This window comes from Tiliqua scincoides, chromosome 11, assembly GCF_035046505.1.
Source record: "Tiliqua scincoides isolate rTilSci1 chromosome 11, rTilSci1.hap2, whole genome shotgun sequence".
NCBI lineage: Eukaryota > Metazoa > Chordata > Lepidosauria > Squamata > Scincidae > Tiliqua > Tiliqua scincoides.
Window position 1 is genome coordinate 25,903,630 of NC_089831.1, and position 19,167 is coordinate 25,922,796.

The window sequence follows — 19,167 nt, forward strand, 5'->3', positions numbered from 1 at the left end:
ATGATGATGATGATGATGATGATGATGATGAAGAAGAAGAAGCAGCAGCAGCAGCAGCAGCAGCAGCAGCCCCTTTCAAGCCATCCTGACTCTCAAAGTACACTTGTAAACGGGTGGGAGATGCCTGCAGAAGCAAGAGGAGATGCTACTGAAATAAGAAGAACCCTTCCTCCAAGGAACTCAGGCAGCCACATGGCTCTTCTCCATCCCTGTTTCTCCTTTCAGCAATGCTGTGATGCTGGTAGGAGACTAGAGATGGGGCAAGGCCACCCAGCTCTCCCTTGTCCAAGTTCAGCAGTTCTCCCACACCACCTTCTCAAGGTCCTCAGAGGGTATGGTCTGAGTGCCTTGTGGAACTCCTGCTCTCTCTCCCCCCCCCCCATGAACAGGAGTCAAACCAAATAAGAGATGTGGTGCACACGGGCTGAGTTCATACAGGTTGCAGAACCCTGCTTTTCTCACAGTAGGAGGAGTGCAGAGGATTTTCAAGAGTGGCAAACGCTGTCCTGGAAGTACCTATGATTTTCCAAGCCACCCTGCAGAGGCTACAAATGGCGTCATCGGCCCTGCCACCAGCCCTGCCATCCAATCCACATAAAGCAAAGAGGAAAAAAGGATGCGCAGGGGAGGAGAAAATAAGGACACTGGACTGCTTCCACTCCCATGAAAAGTCACTGTTGCTGGAGACCAATCTGGGAGAGGGAGCGTCAAGTGGCAGGGACTTCCAGTCAGCCCTGGGGCAGGGCCTCTCCCAGCACCTTATCAGTCTCTTCCCTGCTGCAGCCAGGGTAGACCTGCTTGGGGGGGGGGGGGTTCCTTATTTGTCACAGAGGCAAAACTATCTGGGGACTCTTCAGCCTCAGAGCCGACTCCTATGCAGTGTTTATTTGAACTGCCTGCAGCCGCTTTTTCACGACTTGACATTAATTGGATTTTTTTTCTTTTTCAAAAAAACCTCCTTGCGATGTCTCTGCCACAGTAATGTGTTAATTGTGCCCTGGGCTCAGAGCTCCACCGCAAATGAGGCAAAAGGGCGCTGGCGTGAATCTGGAGAGGCTTTCATTTTGCTTGGGGGTGTGGGCAGGCCCAGCAAGGGGCAAGCCTTCTGGGTTATGGAGCTGTTTGGAAGCACCTGGGCAACTTTGGCACTCCCCCCCCCACCTTTTTCAGAGAGGGGCAACTTGAGCTTACAATCACCACGAGAGCCTCTTCCCTGTGAATGCTGTTTGGGGAAATAAGAGGGTAAAAACAGAGCGGGTTCACACTTCTGTTGTTGTCTATGAGTAGGCGTTTTCTGCCAGAGTAGATAATGGGATAATGGGGACTAACGTCATGCCACGCTGACGGTGCAGAGAAGAGCTCTGACCCGATGCAGGCGAGCCCCCCACTGCCTGAGATGGGGGGGGAGGAGAGAGAGAAGGGCCTTGTGGCTACACGACTCATCACCACAGGCTCTTCTTCCACTTTTCCTGAGATGCCTTCAAATGTGTCACAACCTGGAGGCCAAACTCTGCACAATCAGTCGAGTGCCATCCTTCGGCGAGATGGAGCTCTTCTGGAGAGACCACCTGCTGCCTTAAAGAAGCTCCGTTGCTGGCCTCCTTTACTCCAAAGACTTGGTGTGAACGAGGGGAAGAGAGAAAAGCATTTGGAAGGCAGAAGAGAGGAGCCTGTATTATGAAGTTCTGAGCCAGCCAGATCCTGGCTCTGCAGGATAGTTAGAGGGGGTGTAAACACAAAGTTTTAAAGGGAGTCTCACCGTGGCATGCAAGCGGCCCCTCCCCTTTGGAGCCAGGCGTACACCTCCATCTTACTCCCCCTGCCTGGAATGGCTCTGAAGGAGAGAGGGAGGGATCACTTGCACACTGCGGTGAGGTTCCCCGCAAAACTTAGTGCTTTGCACCCCCTCTAGCTATGCCACTGATATGCAGGTGACTCCTCTTCCCTTAGTCACAGGGTCATCATGCCCACTGGATCTTGGACTGCACTGGGGTCCATTCAATGTCTTGCCTGCCTGCTGGCCTGTCATTCCCTCATTCCTTTTTAACCCCCAATAAGGCTCCTGTTTCAGGAGCATGTGGTCCTTCTTGGCACTACCTTGGTGACTGCTGCAGGCCTCAGCCAAGTCTGCCTGTACTCAGGGGCTTCTCTCAGACAGACTTTGCCCCTTGGCAGGGATTGCAATTGACTGTACATCCCTGACCTGTTTGTTGGTCACTCTTGCCCATGAAGACTATTTGGGAACATTCTAAGCATTGCTTCCATCAGATCACAGGTCAGTGTCCCACTGTGCATTCTTCAATGTGCAACGAGGTCCCCCACATCATTAGTTCTTTGAAGAGTTGGAAGGGAATTCCTTTGTGGAACATGAAGCTGCAGCACATGGCTCAATAAATGCCAATTTAGGAAGCCCAGAAACCCAGAGAATGTTGCATGCATCCTGTGAAAACACGGAAGGGGGTCTTTTTTATTCCAAGCTTCCTGCAGGCGTTTCAGTGATTTAATTCAAACGCCAACATTGATCTGCTGTGATTGTTGGACAACTAATTGGCTGTCGTCCAGGACGCTTCACTCCTTTTTCTGCCATGTGAGTAGAGCAGCTGAAGTCATCGTGGAAAATATTTTAAGGGGGTTGAGCTGCCTCCCTAGCAATGGTGTAGCTAGAGGGGGTGCAAAGCATGAAGTTTTGCAGGGAGCCTCGCCACAGCATGCCAGCGGCCTCTCCGTCTTTCCTTCGGAACCAGGTGTATGCCTCTGTTTTGCTCCCACCACCTGGAATGTCTCCAAAGGGGAGGGGCCACTTGCACGCTGCGGTGAGGCTTCCTGCAAAACTTCATGCTTTGCACTCCCTCTAGCTATGCCACTGCTCCCCGGAGTAATTAAATTTACTTATTTTTATTTATAAGACGTTTATCCTGTAATTTCTCCTCCTGTCGGAGAGGCGTCCAGTGTAGCTTATCCAGAAGAACATGAATTCCTTGTCCTGATTCCAAATTCACTTCCCGAGTACACCTTCAGTTGAAAGCTCCGTCCAAGAGACGTGTGCCCTCTCTGCCCAAAATTATGCAAGCCACGCTTTACTCTCCAGCATGGCATCTCTCCATTTTCTGCCAGCTGACACTGCCAGCTGCAGCTCCATAGTGCCTTCTGCTGGCTACTTTAAATGAGAGCAAGGAATAAAATCTCATGGCAGGGGATTTTGCTGGTACTTTGGGGGAAGATCCCTTGACTGTGTTGAAGGGCCTTGTGGCAGGAGGAGTAGACTCCTTGGAGCTTTGCAGAGCTCAGTCTATCTAGTGGCCTGCTTCGGCAGCGTTTCATTATTTGCAATAGTTTGCTGCATATTGATATATCATGGTTTCTTCTTTCCCATGACATAGTAAAAATACAATGCTGGTGTTGTTCATAGAGCCATTGTTAGCTCCCTGTCATGTTTTGGGGGTGGAGATTTTGTCTCCAAGTTTAAAAGATTGCAAGCCTTAGGGAAGCAGACCTGTGGGTGTCTTTGGTGAACTGCCATGCGCATAGATGGCACTGAATAAGAATAATAGTAATAATAATAATAATCACATCACCCTTTTTGCGTGCATTGCACTGGCTACAATTTGTTTCCAGGCTCAATTCAGTTAAAGCCCTAAAGAGTTTGGATCTCATCACTATGTTCAGAGAGTGCTTTCTGCTTTCATTTTCTATTTTCTTTCTTCTGTGAAGTCCAGGTCTAGTCTGGAAGGATTTTTTGAATGCTGCAAAGCTGGGTGTGGATGAGTTGAGTGTCTGAGGATAACAGGAGGGGGGAATGACAAGGTCCAGCTATATGCCTGGAGTGGGCACAGTTTGGCATGCCTCATTTTCCCCAGTTGGGGCTCAGAAGGCCATGTTGAGCTTCTCTTTCTAATAAGCTGGAGGCCAGGTGCACAGCAGAACAGCATCGTTACTGGTGCCCTTTACGAGGACAAGAGCACATCATCCCGGCACAAAGGGGCCCTTTCTTTGTCCTGTTAGGAAAGCCACAAAGGGCTCTGTCTTGAATGTGGACTATGAAATGTCACAGCTCCGTGTCACAGAACTTGTAGGCTGTATAATCTTTGTGTCACGTGTTCATATGTGGGGATGAGTGTGGGAATACAAGTTTGCTATAGAGCTCAAATGGTCTGCATTTTACACTGTTCGATGTCACTGAACTTACAGATACTTGCCTGGAGTTGATGCAGGAAGAAGTTTAACCGGTGCAGCTCTTCTCAGCATGGAAATGCAGTGGCTATGCAAAGTTGTGTGTTTCTGTTTTTCCTGCAGCCATTAGAGTCACGCAACCCCTATTAGGGAAAAGAATAATGCACATGGGTGTTGCAATGCAACTCCTGTCCAAGTGAGTCGGTCATTTTGCCATCTCAGTGTTGCTGCTAGTTGCATGAAACCAGGTACATCTCTCTGCCAAGCATCCTGCAGACCAGGGGTGCCCAAACCCCAGCCCGGGGGCCACATGCGGCCCTCAGGACCTTTCAATCAGGCCCTCAGGGAGCCCCCAGTCTCCAATGAGCCTCTGGCCCTCCAAAGACTTGCTGGAGCCCGTGCTGGGCTCGCAGAAAGAGAAAGACTGTTCGACCTCTCACTTGAGCTGTGGGACAAGGGCTCCCTCCACCACTTGCTGTTCATGTCAGTGATGCAGCAATGGCAATGAAGGAAAGGCTGGCCTTGCTTTGTGCAAGGCCTTTTATAGGCCTTGAGCTACTGCAAGATCTTCATTCATTCACACAAGTTCCAACTCTAATATATTCATTTATGTAAATTTATTCAAATTGTAAATTGTTAATTAATTGCTTTTTTTCCCCGGCCCCCGACACAGTGTCAGAGAGATGATGTGGCCCTCCTGCCAAAATGTTTGGACACCCCTGCTGCAGACAAAGGAGCCATGTATGGGGAGGAGGGGGCTGACACTTTGATTAGTTTCTTTGACCTTTAGAGAGAAAGAGAGAGAAGGAGTTGGGGATTATTTCCTTTGATTATTAGTGCTTCCCCACCATACTTTGACTTGAGCTGGAGAGGAGGAGGCTTGTCCAGCTCAGACTTTCAACAGCTTTTCATCAGCAGTGAATATTACTCAGCCTTCTTGTCCAAACACCCACAGGAAAGCAGCCCCCTGGCACGTGTGGCATCTTTTGGAGTGATGGGAGAGGGAGATGGGGTTGCTAAGCAATGAGATACATGCCTCCCTCTTCCAAGCTTCCCAGCAGCAGGGTGTGTGTGTGAAGGGACAGAGCGCAAGCAAACAGCCTCCCCTGACCTCACCAAGACAAACAACTGTTCCATTCACTGTCCTGTGGGGCTCGTAGGTGTGTATGGAGCCAGTGGGCTATTTAACGAGGGTGGCCCCTTCCAGCCACCAGCCATTGCCTGCCTCCTGGACTGGTGAGCGGAGATACCATTCCTCCTCTATCAGTAGATCCCACAATGGTAAGGGACAGGCTGCCTTTGCTTCCTCTGTTTCGGTCACCGGAACAAAATCTCTGAGATCCAGGACATGTTGGGCCGCTAGCAAGCACCCACAGGTGTCAGGACGGCAGGTTTGAGGGTTAAAGGACAACCTAAAAAGCTGTTAAATTTTGGTGGGTGGAGATGGTGAGAGATGCATTTTGCCTTTAGCACACAAGTACATGCAAATTCTCATGACTGCACTAAGGAACCACACAGAGCGCAACTGCCATCTTGTATACTGCAGCTGCCGAGGTGTTGCTAATTCCTGATAGCACGTTGTAGGACAGTTCTGCTTTTCTAGGAAATGGAACCATCGCCCTCCTAGCTATTAAATCAGTGGAAGTCAAACTATTGTGGAATAAAATGACTCTGTTGCGCAGCCAGGGACAGAGGAGCCTTCGACAATGTGCGACGGTAGAGGGACAAAGATTGGTTGTGAAGTGATTGTTGGAATAAGGAGAGGATCACTCCAGCATGTCCCTGAAATATTGGAGAGGGCGGCATTCATGGCAGCGCAAACAGTACTCACAATTTTGAAGAGGCTTGCTGTTGTTGGAAGATCGGGTGGGTAGCAGCCTGCACCTGATCAGACAGGATTTCTGAGGGGCCTTGGGCGAAATGTCTCTCTTGGTATTGTTTCTCCGCCCGCAAGACATAATCATGTTTCTTGTCTGCCTCCGGCATTCTGCATAGGAGGGAGAGAGAGATGTGATGGATTCTTATTTCTTTTCCTGCCAGAGTCTTGGAGCACCTTCCCAATTCTTGGTGGACTTTCACTCACACGTGGATGGTGCTGAAAGTCACAAGGCTGGCCTGGAGAGGCCAAACAAAGAAGAGAGGCATCAGCAGCTCACAGGTGAGCAACTCATTGTGGGTTTCATGGAATGGGAAGGGCAAAGAATTGGACCCTTGAGCGAGGGGCTCACACAAACCGTTGGGCTTTTCTTTCCCTTCCCCTGACTTTTTCCCGATTCCATCTTCTTCCAACATTAGAGCCAGGATTTTTCAGGATGTTAACCTCAGACTACTAACAGAACCACATTCTCTCTCCTTGTATGTCAAGTGCCTACAAAATCTTCTCTTGCAAATGCCTGCACTGCACAGAGGGGCCTCTGGCTCCTTGGGACATTTGGGGTGCTGATTGGAACATCTCTTGCAGTCTGGTGTGGAGGTGAGTATGCGCCCCCCCCACTGGAGCTTCCAGCCCTGCCTTACAATGGCGCTGTACATAGTATGGATTGGGTGGGAAGAGTGGATTCGCATTCACACACACAAAAGACACACTTGCTGCATACTCCAGCCTCTGTACTCACCCACAATGAGTGGACGGGGCATGTGGGCTACTGCAGGGCAATTGGGTTGTTGTGGGCATCTGGGTTAGGCCAGGAGGCACTCAGATATATGATCGGGCCCCAAAATAGCAAATATGATTGCTATTTTTCTCGTAGTGAAACACCTGCTGAAGCCCCTTCCCCTGCAAGAATCTCCCCCCCTCCAGGATGCAGAGGCCATTTTAACAAAGTGCAGAGTGGCAGAGGAGGACCAAGGAGCAGCTTCTGAACAGACCAGTGGCAAGCAAGGTTGGGAATCTTGCAAACTGTCCTTTTCTCAAAGGCTTCTGGTTCTTTGCAGAGCTTTAGCTCAGTGATGGAGTATCTGGTTTGCATGCAGAAGACTGTGCAGTTTGGTCTCGAGCAGAACCTCCAGTCAGTGTTGTGAAAGATGCCAGCCTGCAACACTGAGCTCGGTGGGCCGTGGTCTGACTCAGTTTTGCATTTGCTTTCACCAAGACCCGGGAAGGAAGAGAAGGAATTGTAAAAGAGGCAAGAATCAAGGCACTTCTTTGCCCACCACCTTGCGGGCTTTTTCAAGACAATCAGAAGAGGTGGTTAAACAAAGTCCCTTTGACCCTGTTCAGTAAAAAGCAAAGCAGACCCTGCAAGGTGAGGATGTTGGTTTTAATAATCCAAAGGTTTTTAGTGTCTTTCAGGATACACAGAGGCAACTTCTTACTGGAAGTACGGCTAGAGGGCTGGCCAAGCTGGCTACCAGTTTGTCACGAGAGTTGGGATGTCTCTTTAGGAATGTGGATCTGCAGGCAACTGGGCCACATTCGGTAAGTCCATCCCTTCCCAGTGCCAGAAGCAGGGGGGAATTTCTTGGCCCAACACCAAGAAGACCTGGGTTCAAATCCCTGCTCAGTCATGAAGCTCACTGGGCGACCTGGGACCAGCGTGGGGTCCAATTGGCCAGCCCTGTGAACAGGACAATGCGAATGGGCTAGACTTGGCAGAAGCAATGCCCCAGGTTTGTGAGGGCAGCATGCCTAGTGAGTGAAGCCCTCCTAAGCATTGTGCATGTCACTCTCACAGCCTCACCCACCATAAGGGCGTGAACCTGACGGACGTGAAGCTGGATGGCACTCAAGAGTTTGCTCATGTTTTGCCTGACTGGAAGGGAAGCATTGAGGCCATGTGGCAAATCAGGTGGGGTTTTAAAGATGTATTCCTTCTGTTAGCTCTGGCTTCTTTTCCCTACCAGTGCCTTTAAGGAAAATTAGACCACCAAGTCTTTGTAAGAGCAGAACTGTTTGGCATAAAACTGACACAAGACACATTTTGCCCAAGAGAGGGACAAAAATGTTGAAGCTGGTTTGGGACAACCATCACTGCCATTGTTTTATGGGGGTAACACCTTCTACATTGCATTAGGTGCTGTACATGAAAAAAAAAAACACAATGCAACTGGTAAGTTCACAGCCCATTCAGCCATCTTTCACTACTATCCTTCCTCAGGGTGGAATACACGATCCTCTCACTTTTGCCCCTCTTTAATCCTCAGAACAGCCCTGTGAGGTAGGCTGGGCTGAAAGGTACATCTATCTCACCTCCAGTTTGTGCTGACTTTTTCAAGACAAGAAAGCCCAGAAAGGCCAGGGAAAATCTTTGAGAATAGAAAGAGTCAAAGCAACAGCCATTCCAAGAAGAGAGTGAGAAGGAATGGCACTTCCATTGCAATCTGAAAGAAGTTTGTTTTGTTTAGGAAGAGATGCCCTTTGGGTCGAATTGTTGCCCTGAAGTGTTTGGGTAAGTACTTGGCTGGGATCTGCCCTTCCCCAGCAGCCTGTGCTTCTCCCCACATCTCTGCCAGGGGCCTAATCCGATGCTGCCATTTGGCCTCCTTTGTTGCTTTCCAAAAACAACATCTCCTGCAAAGCAATTATACCCGGACTTGCTTCTTTGCAGAACCTCCTTGGCTGTGACTTTGCCATGGCTTGGACAGCAGCGTAGCTACAGGGGGGTGATAAGTATTGCAGGTGCCATAACTTGCCATGGGGGTGGCCCCTCCCACTCACAGTTGGAGCCATTCTGGGCAGTGACTGCTGGGCTCTGATCATGAGGGGCCGTTACACGCCGTTACAAGTTGCTGGCTTGTTGCAGCAACTGCAATACTTACCACCACCACCCCCAATAGTTACACTACTGGGTTTTGGAAATCTTCTCAGAGAAAGGCAGGGTTCCACTGCACCTCTTCAGCCTAGAAAAGAGACGCCTGAGGGGGGACATGATTGAGACATACAAAATTATGCAGGGGATGGACAGAGTGGACAGAGATATGCTCTTTACACTCTCACATAACACCAGAACCAGGGGACATCCACTCAAATTGAGTGTTGGGAGAGTTAGAACAGACAAGAGAAAATATTTCTTTACTCAGCGTGTGGTTGGTCTGTGGAACTCCTTGCCACAGGATGTGGTGCTGGTGTCTGGCCTGGACGCCTTTAAAAGGGGATTGGACAAGTTTCTGGAGGAAAAATACATTACGGGTTACAAGCCGTGATGTGTATGTGCAACCTCCTGATTTTAGAAATGGGTTATGTCAGAATGCCAGATGCAAGGGAGGGCACCAGGATGAGGTCTCTTGTTATCTGGTGTGCTCCCTGGGGCATTTGGTGGGCCACTGTGAGATACAGGAAGCTGGACTAGATGGGCCTATGGCCTGATCCAGTGGGGCTGTTCCTATGTTCTTATGGCTGCCCAAGCACCCTCAATGGTTGGTTTGCAGGGCATTTCAAGAGCTCCGCAGCTCAGGCATTGCGCATGTGAGGAGCACACAGGAGCCCCAGGGCCTCTCTTCTGGGCCTAGGACTGTTCAGGGCCTGCGGAGATCTGACAGAGCCAACTGCTCCCTAAGGATTCCTCTGCAAAAGGAAAACCCTTCTGTTTCCTCCCGTCTTCTTTACAGAGTGTGGCACCCATGCCAAGGCCCCACAGGTTATGGAGGGAAAGGATAAGTCTCTGGCGCACTGGCCATGGCAGGTCAGCCTCTCTCTCGACGCCAAGCATGTGTGCACAGGCTCTCTGCTGTCACAAGAATGGATTGTGACAGCTGCCCACTGCGTGCACAGGTGAGTGTGCCTCAATCTGGGCCTCAGGGACACCAAAGGTGGGGCTCCTGGTTCCAAGACTTGGCTTTACTGCCAATAAAAGTGCCTTTTGAAAACAACAAGCAAACAGTCCGTTAGTATGTGCCGTAACAGCCAAAAGGCAGCTGGCAGCTATGGGGACAAGCAGCAGGGCATCTGGAGGCCTTTGGCCCTTCCTGAGGGAATCCAGTTTGGAAAATGGTGGTTTGATGCCAGCTGATCTGGAAAAGGCACAGAGGCAACCAGGCTATTGCCCAGGGTACCGTTGTTGGTGTCTTTTTTTTGACAGATCCAGCATTGGGGGAGCCCAGTGGGGAAGGGACTCTCCAGGAGCCTGGAAGGAGAACACAAACTGGGAGTGCTGTCAACTTCTTGGGTCTTCCATGCCAGGCAAAATAGGTGGAGTTACTGTGGCAGTAGGACCTTTGCCAGTTTGAATGCCAGTTTTGTTTTTTTTACACAATTTGTCTACCACATTAAAGTTACAAAATAAAACATATCACTGGATGACATTGCCCCTTGCAAAGACAATGAGGGAAGCCCATGCGCTGCTGGGAAAATCAAAGCCAGGAGCTTTGTGGTAACAAATTGGTGGCATCTAAAGGGGAGAGGTGGTGGGTGGGGGAGCAGATGCTCATTAACTTCACCTCCCCGGTCCAGCAAGTGAACTGTGGCTGCTCAGAGCAGATGGTCTCTGCTTGTGAATCTGACTTGAGTGACTAGCCTGGCTGCCTTCCGGGGCTGGTCATGGTCAAGTTCATTTGGAAGTGAATGGCCTAGTAAAACAGAGCAGATGTGAGCCAGGTTGTGTGTTCAGTACCAGGCTTCTGCAGCTTTCCAACTGGGTGGCATTGCCGGGACTTGAGGTCCAGACCGGGGTCAAGGAGCAGGTGGGAGCCAGCGTGGAGAAGGTGCTTCCCCACCCCGACTACAACGGCAGGAGTCATGACCATGACATTGCGGTGCTCAAACTAAAGGAGCCCCTGAACTTCTCCGGTGAGTGTTGTCTTTACACCCAACACTGAGATGCCCTCTTACAAACCAGAGGTGCTCACCGTGACAGCTTCACAAAGCTAAGCCAGTCTGAGTAGTAAGGGGTTCGGCCAGCTATGGCAAATGGAAGAAGAGATGAGGCACCCTGGACTCCAGCAAGTCTTCAGTTAGACTCTCCCAAGGAAGGGATGCTGCGGTCATACGCGCAATGCAAATATACTGCTAAAGAAAACAGACTCTTATTTTAGAGCATCCCCACTATGTAGATGTGCTTAGATGCCTTGCTTGTCAAAGTACAGGAGTCCCCATGTATCCGTGGGAGGAACATTCCCGCTTCCCCTAAAGCTACAGAAACCATGGATAAAAGTGAACATTATATTTACTGAGAGGTCAAGCGTTGGTTCTCATGTCTCTTCCTTTGCAGCACTATTTGTGCACAGCCCTTCCTGTTGCAGAACACTAGAGGAGGAACACGAGCAGTCAGGGGGAACGCTAGAAGAGGGAGGCAGCCGGAGTGCTAACAGGAGGTAGAAAGCTTCCTGCCTCCTGTTAGCATTCTGGCTAACTGCTTCTTGTGCTCCTCCTCTGCAGATGAAGAGCGGTGCAAAGACAGATAAGTAATCAGTATGCGGGGGTGGGGTGGGATGGAGAACCACAGGTAAGTAAAACTGCAGGTATGGGATCCATGGATAAGGGGGATGCCCGTATCACTTTCTGCCATGACTGTGGCCTGAGCAGAAAGCTAAGGGAGACTCAGATGGAGCCCCTGCACTACATAGGAGGGGCCTTAGCTTTCCCCGGGGGCTGGGGATAAGAATAGACCCTCGGTTTGGCTGTACTTGTCGTAAGAGGCAACTAAACAGCCACTGGGTAGATGGGACTCGTCAGCCTGGGAAGGCAGCTCATCTGAGAGAAGGAAAACTCTGATCCCAAACCTCCACTGTCTTGTGGCTACATCCAGTTCTGGAAAAGGCTTCAGGAGTCAACCTCAAGGCAAAATCCAGAGCTGGAGTCCCTGAGGCAGTTCATGGCTGAACACAGTCACGTTCTGGCAACTCCTGTGACGCCGCTGGAACCAACCATATTGGCTTCTGCCTTTCCATTGGACCATATCAGCGACGTGGAGAGGGGGGATTTGCTGCATGGGTAACAGCCTATCCTCCGTACCTACTTTACCCAGGCTTCGCGCACTCTGTTCCAGAACCACCATTCAGAGCGCGATACCATAGTCTTCCGAGGCTAAAGGATGCCAACACTGGAGCTTGGCTTCTCAGTTCAAGGGACCTCGGATAACAGGGCTGTGCCTCAGACCCAGAGAAGCAGCTGGCCAGTCTGAGTGGACAGCACAGGCAAGAGAGGTCTGACCGAGGACAACCATTCCACTTGTATTTTCAACCCAGTTCAGCTCTTCCTTGAAGCAGGCCAGCAGCCACAGGTTGGGTGATTTTCTCTCTCTCTGTCTTAGATACTGTCCAGGCCATCTGTCTGCCTCAATACCACCAGGACACCCCTCACCGCAACACATGCTGGATCTCAGGTCAGAAAACCCATAGGCGACTGCTGGGGAGGCAAGGGCAGAGTCATCAGCTTGTGAGAACAGGTCAAGGGCTGCTGCTCATGGCACAGGCCACCCAGGGCTCTCTTTCACGATATTCATGACCTTCGATACCTCCTTCACAAATTGACAGGTTCAATTTTAATCTTAGTGTATCACACAGATAAGGAGGCCAGTGGGGATTCCCCACTTGCAAGCGATGCAGCTGCACCAGCTCTGTGCTTCTCATAATGAACTCAGGGCTCCCACTTTCCAGGGCTGATACAGCCACATTGCAACCCTGAGGTAAGGGAACAAAATTCCCTTACTTTGAGGAGGCCTCTAAGATTTTCCCTCCACCATAGGATGCAGCACACCCCCACTGGTATGGCTGCATTGGCACTGGAAAGTTTGATAGGACTGGGCCCTAAGTCACGTAGCACAAAGAAAGGCAGAATCACCTTAAACCTGACTCAGGGGAAAAGGTATTTTCTGGAGATCCATTAAAACATTGTCAAAGAATGTGTTCTGCCAGATTCCCGGTCCAAGTTTCACTTAGAGAATTATGCCCACTTTAAGCTTCTTTCCCCAACAATGGCCCTATTTCTGCCCTGCTGGACCCCACTACCAGGGTAGCTCGCCTATACAACCTGCAGAGGTTCTCCTTCCTCCCATCTACTGCCAGCAGCACCCTGGTCCTCAGTAGGTCTTGGGCGTGGCAGCCACTCACCAATCTCAGTCTCCAAAGTCCTTTCACCTCTCTGTCCTACAGCAGTTCCAGTAGTCCATTGGCCATTAGTTCCTCAGTCCATTAATCCATCAGTTCAGTCTCCTTCCTTCCTCAAACTTTCTTCCTTCTACTACCCACCAAATTCTCTCTTCATCAGGTGCTGCTTTTATCCCTGAGGGCCCTCTTGCCTCAAGAGGCTTCGGCTGTGCAGCCCCCTCACTGCAATCCAAGGCCCTGGTGCTAACCCCATGCTTGCCTGCCAGAGCAAGGGACCACTGTTGACACCACACCCTACCTCCTCAAGGGATCTTGCACATTCCCACTACAACAAGATGTTGTTGCTTGTTCTCAGCCCAAGCTCACAGTGCCAAGATGCCGGTGACCTTGATCAGCACCCAAACGTGCAACAGTTCGTGTCGATACACAGGTGAACTCACCCCTCGGATGCTGTGCTTCAGTTACCTGGATGGGAGCATCAAAGCTTGCCAGGTAACATCTGGGGAGCCATGACTTTGTTGGAGGCGGGTGTTTCAGTTCAAATGACTGAGAACTAAAGCCTTGTCAAATCAGCCACGCTCTCTTGTGCCTCCGTTGAAATGGACATTTCAAAAAATAAAGCCAATTCTTTTGATCACTGTCAAGTTCCTGACTTGGAACTTCTGACCACTGATGCTGAGACAGAGAACAATATTGCCCCTTGAGAGGGCTCAGCCTTGCCCACAATCCAGATAAGCTATGCAAGAGCCCAACTGTGAGGTTGCTGGAGAGCAAGCGACCATTCACCTGTGATCATCTCCTTGTGTTTACAGGGTGACAATGGAGGGCCACTAGTTTGCCAGCAGGAAGACACATGGCGTTTGGCAGGGATTGGGTGCAGATGTGCAGAGCCCGGGCAACCTAGCATTTATATCAAGGTGGCAGAGTTCCTGGACTGGATCTATCAAGTCATGGAGGTGAGCAGGTCCTGGGTGGGCACAGGACTACTTGTGAGATAGCTGGATCCAATTCACACAACCATGTGGAAAATCTGTGGAAAGGTGAGTTTTGCTCCCTTCTGTATCCACAAAAGGTGGCCTTAAAGTGCCCTCATGTGGCAAGACCAAAAAATGGCAACACTGGAAAATGCTTTTCTCCTTACTGGAGTTTTCGGAGGACACTGAACTAGTCATCTGGCCTGGCAAAGGCACCTTCACAAAGCCATTTTATTCACAAGAATGTCCCAGCAAGGAAAAGAGCCAACACTTCCACCTTTCAGAATGACTCTCCCATTCTTAAAATTCTGCTCTTCTCCAAAGAGCTCAGGGTATCATTCATGCATCGTAGACAGGAGTGACTGGCCCCAGGTCTCCCAGGACGCGTCAGGGCTGAGTAGCAATGTCCAAATATTTAACCGCTACTCCGTGATATCGACTGCTGCCTTACCATAACCACACACTTGGCAGCAGGGACAAGAATTTCAAGCTACTTCAACTAGACAGGCACAAACTTAGTGACTTTTAAGTTTCAGAAATGGGGTGCCCAGGGTGACAATGGAGGGCCACTAGTTTGCCAGCAGGAAGACACATGGCGTTTGGCAGCAACTGCTGGAAAACTATTTTGCTGCCTTCCAGAGCAACTAGCGACCTCAGTAAGATTCCAGAAGAACAGATGTATCTCCTGCTTGCAGAAGTCAACTGCCATGCCCTGCAATTGTCAACAATCAACACAGGAGAGCCTGGCCTAGATGGATGCACAGAGAAGTCTCCTCTGCACCGTTTGCTTTCTCACATCCCACCCAGTCCAGGCTACAGCTCAATGGGTGCCTGTTTCACTGGACTGAATGTAGTTTAGCATTGAATATCACTGTATTTATTCTTTCACTGTATACCATTCCTGGGAAATGTTGGAGAGTACCTCTAAATAGATTTGCCTTCCCCCAAATACTGTGTTCTGCAGAAACCAACTCCCGTCCCATGAAGACTCATCTTGGCGTTTCCCAAGACAATGTTTGGACTGGCTGAAAAGCAGCAGAGTTTAAGCTGCTATGAGAAGGTTAAATAGTTTGAGAGAATAAAAATATCCAGTGATATATAAAGCTATTCATGTTTTATTTGCCCTTGTTTTAATGACTGCTTCCTTCTGCCAGCTTTTGGGGACAGGGCAGATTAAGACGACCATCCTTAAGAAAAGGATAAATATTTGCAGCACAGGCCAAACAACCTGAAGTCACTCAAGTACTCAATAGGGGCAAAGGGAGTGAATGGGATTGGACAGACCGAGCCAGATTCGAGGGCATCAAGGAACGAGGAAGTGCTCAGCAAATCTGAAACACAACACAAGAGGAGAACACGAGTCATGGGAAGCTGAACACTTCACCTCTTGTGGTGGGCATGTTTTCCCTGGACGGGTACCAACGATCATAGGTCTGGAACCCACAAACTTTGTAAGAGCCCAGCAAAAAAGCCCACAGGGCTACAAGACTGAGCAGGGCATTAAACCACAGCACCTACCTTGCAAATGCAAAGCAGTGGAGGCTAAAATCCTGCTGGAACCAATATTCACGATTTCTGCAGAAGCCAGTCACAATTATGGCAGGCTCTGTTTCTAAGTGCCATGACACTCTCAGTAGTATTTTGCCCTCCCAGAAAGGGAGTCAATACTTCTTAATGGAAGAAGAACAGGCATGTGCTCTCTCTCTCACACACACACCTACTACTAACAGCAGCAGTGATTCATTATTATTACTGCAGGTACTTTACTAAGGTGGCAATTTGATAGATTCATTAGGTTTATGTCTGAGAATCTTTGTATGGTGGAACTAATAAATTGTTCTCAGAGGATGAGGATTAAACAACAAAACCTTAAAAAAAAAAACCACCTCACGGTGCAGATGGGCAGCTGAACGTTCTGGCTGTTCTGAACACTTCATACATGGATGATTTGGCCTCATCCATGGAAGCCAAATCCCCACAATTATGAACACAGCTACTTTCAATGTTTTTCTTACCACAGCATACTGACTTCTGTGGTCTTCACCTCTGGGGATGCCACTTCCTGCTTCCAGGGGACTCTTCTACATTCTGTGGCTCTGTTCATGGGGCAACTGTCTGTAGTCACAAATTGTCTGTTCTTTCTGTGCTCGTAGTGCCAGAGGAGGAAGAGGGACAATTTGTTATTTCAGACAGTTGCCCTAGAAATAGAGCTGCAGAACCTAGAAGTGTGTCTCAGCAATTTTCAACCACTGTGCTCCAAACTCACACAGCTCACCTGCGGACCTTTCGTGGCACACCAAGGTGCCACAGCGCACTGCTTGAACATTGCTGACCTAACAGGCCAAGGTGCCTGGTGCTCTGTGCTGATAGTTCTCTATCATTGTGAGCAAAGAAAAGGGAAATCTTTTTGGGACAGGACAAGGGCAAAGTCCCCTTTGTAGGGAATCCTGAAGAAACTTTTCTGGTTTGTAGAAGCCAGTTTAAGTCAGTCACGTTTCAGGTTAAAGGCATGGAGGCTCTTTGTGCCATTCTGGTTAAAGCTCTATTGTATGCATATTCAAAAATTACCTGCACAGAATGAAATTTTTAGAACAGAAGGGCTACAGTATGACAGCTTAGTACAACGTGAGCTTCTTGCAACAGAATACAAAATAAATTCTAATCCAATATACATTTTTTTTTCCCTTTGAAGGTTCATACTTTCAACCAACACAGTCTGTGTAGCAACTGACTTTAACCCTCTGTGGTTTACTTTTAAATGCTAAAAAATAAATAATCTTAAGAAAGGAGGGGGGCATTATGTATTCTCCCCCACCTCTGTTTTAGACTAACCTGAAGAGGAAAAGCTGAGAACGGATTAGGAGCAGTCTGTTCAGACAGACGACACAAGTCAAAAAAAGACAATGCTGCAGTTGAGAAGGGCACTGAGAGAAGGGGAGGGGGCAGAAGCCCCTCTGCCCCTCCTCCTCAGGCCTGCTAAAGGCAGCAGCTGGTAAACTAGGAGATTTTGGCACTTAAGGACCTCAAAGAGGCCAGAGATTTTTCAAGTCTTGTGTGCTTTAGAAGCCATTTGCAAGAAAGAGACAAGGGAAGGTATGCAGGAGGCACCTCCCCCAAAAGAAGCTGCATAGATGCCATCTGCTGAGGACTCACAAACCACTCTCCTCCCTGAATGTCTTCACACACACACCCCATACCCCCACTCAGAGATAGCACAGTGGCTCATCTGCTAAAGGTTCTACCAGACCCAAACAGGTTCGCCAAACGCCCCAAGCAGAAAAAGGAGAGGCGTCGGCAAGAATTGCAGGTGTCTGCCGGGAGTTCAACAAGTTAGTCATTCCCTGATGTCTGGGCAGTAGGTGCAGCGGGACCACACAGTGTCAAGGGGCAACCCACCATTGCTTCACTGACTTGGTCAGCGTGTTGGCCGATGCCCCCTTGATCTTCTGGGCGCAGCCCCCAGGAAAATCCCTGCACACAGAGCCAGAACGTACTTTACAAGGAGGGGCAGGAGAAACCAGACGAGCAGGGCCACAGCCTGCGCTGAAGACACCATCCCCAGGAAGACATTTTTGGGTGCAGATGAGATGCTAAAGCTACTTGATTTTTGCCAGAGCTGCTGCCCTCCGCTCCGTGTTCTGAAACAAGGCCCGGATCAGGTTCTTCACCTCGCTTGGGGAGAATTCGGCCGCAAGGGGACCCTTGCCGTCCGCCCACCTTGGAAAGAGAAAAGGGCAAAGGTGTCATGAAACAGTCTCATGCTTAAGGGATGAAATATCCCCTCGGTGCTTCCTAGCCCTTGCATACCGCGACAGTCCCCAGTTTCTGTCCCTTTGCTTCTTCCACCCCTCTCCAAAGATATAACCTGGGTCTCAGAAGCAGGGCAAAAGATGCAGAACAAGCAAAGGATGGTGGTTTGATAGTCAACATGTGAGTTTCTAAGGAAGGAGCACACAAGACACCTACGTGTATCACATCTTGCTTCACTGGTGTCAGTTCCCCATCCAAGATACCAGCATGCAATCCCGGGCAGCCCACGCCAGACAACTAGGGAGGGAGGGAGGGAGGGAGGGAGGGCCTGTGAGGAACACCCACCGGTCCACTATTTCTTGCAGACTGGCCTGCAGCACCAGCATGAGCTCCTTAAACATCAGCCACTTCGGCACATAGACCGGCACCTCCTCTTGGAAGTGTCTGTTCTCCTTTTCTTCCGGCAATGGCACGAAGACCTGGGGCCCTTCCTCCAGCATTGTCTGGCAGAGTGCATGCAGCCGATCTGCGTTCTCGGCAGAGATATCCTGCAACAGGGTGGAAAAGAGGGCTGTTGATGACTTAACAGATGGTCTACAGACTGCTCTGCACTCTGGAAGAGGAGCTGGAAAGGAGCTCCACTTCCTCGCCCACCAGAGGCTTCCTCAATCACTCAAGCAAGCTGCTGCCAGCCAGGTGAGGGCACAGCCATCAATTCTTTTTAAGAGCTGTCTGCTTGAATTTGGAACATTTTGCCAAGCAACATCACAAACACCCCCAACTGCTGCTGCTGTTTCGCAGGGTGACCAGCAGGTTCAGCATCACCAAGTCTAGAAGCTGCACCCTCAGCAGAAAGGGGTCACTCGCCTTACTGACCTACAGCGCATAGGTCAATCCAACTATTGTCAAGTCAGCCACGACACAGGAAGAGCTCTGACCTTCTGATCCAGACACCAGTATCTGCTCAGGATTGGTGTGGGGATGTGCTTCCAGAGAGGGCCTGCTTTCTGACCCACCGCTGAGGTTTGGACAGCCACAGTTGTTGCTACAGAAGGGGGGAGTCCCTCAAGCCTTGTCCTGCGGGAATTCTAGTCGCCATCAAGTCAGGGCATACCATCAAGCAAAGGGTGGAATGCCCCGTGATTTGTTCTATGGTCTAAACCAGGGGCCTCCGAACCCTGGTCCACCAGGAATATCCGTCTGGATGTGGCACGGCAGTGGGGAAAGCTTTCTGTTCCATGCCACAGCCTCTTCACACCCACTCTTCACAAAGCCTCAAGCAGGGCAGCTA

At 49.9% G+C, this 19,167-nt stretch overlaps 2 protein-coding genes across 4 annotated transcripts in view; one reads left to right on the forward strand and one right to left on the reverse strand.

Annotated features, from left to right (window-relative positions):
• Positions 1-14,582, forward strand: TMPRSS5 (transmembrane serine protease 5). The gene is made up of 11 exons (XM_066639169.1): positions 1-97; positions 5,331-5,406; positions 7,463-7,588; positions 7,845-7,958; positions 8,515-8,558; positions 9,718-9,880; positions 10,722-10,894; positions 12,357-12,428; positions 13,508-13,644; positions 13,965-14,108; positions 14,451-14,582. Exons 1-11 carry the CDS (start codon positions 1-3, stop codon positions 14,580-14,582), a joined length of 1,278 nt encoding a protein of 425 aa, XP_066495266.1.
• The window catches only part of ZW10 (zw10 kinetochore protein), a 15,680-nt gene continuing 10,869 nt past the window's right edge, over positions 14,357-19,167 (reverse strand). The window contains exons 15-17 of one of the 3 annotated variants that reach the window (XR_010794982.1): positions 18,222-18,424; positions 17,621-17,843; positions 14,357-15,457 (exon numbers count right to left, since the gene is read on the reverse strand). Coding sequence is in view for 1 of the 3 variants with exons in the window: in XM_066639634.1 (XP_066495731.1) it covers positions 17,723-17,843; positions 18,222-18,424 (324 nt within the window). In the remaining 2 variants the exon portion in view is untranslated. Of the gene's footprint in view, positions 15,458-15,828; positions 17,844-18,221; positions 18,425-19,167 lie in introns of those variants that run through there. The other 2 variants (XR_010794981.1, XM_066639634.1) reach the window with 2 other exon arrangements.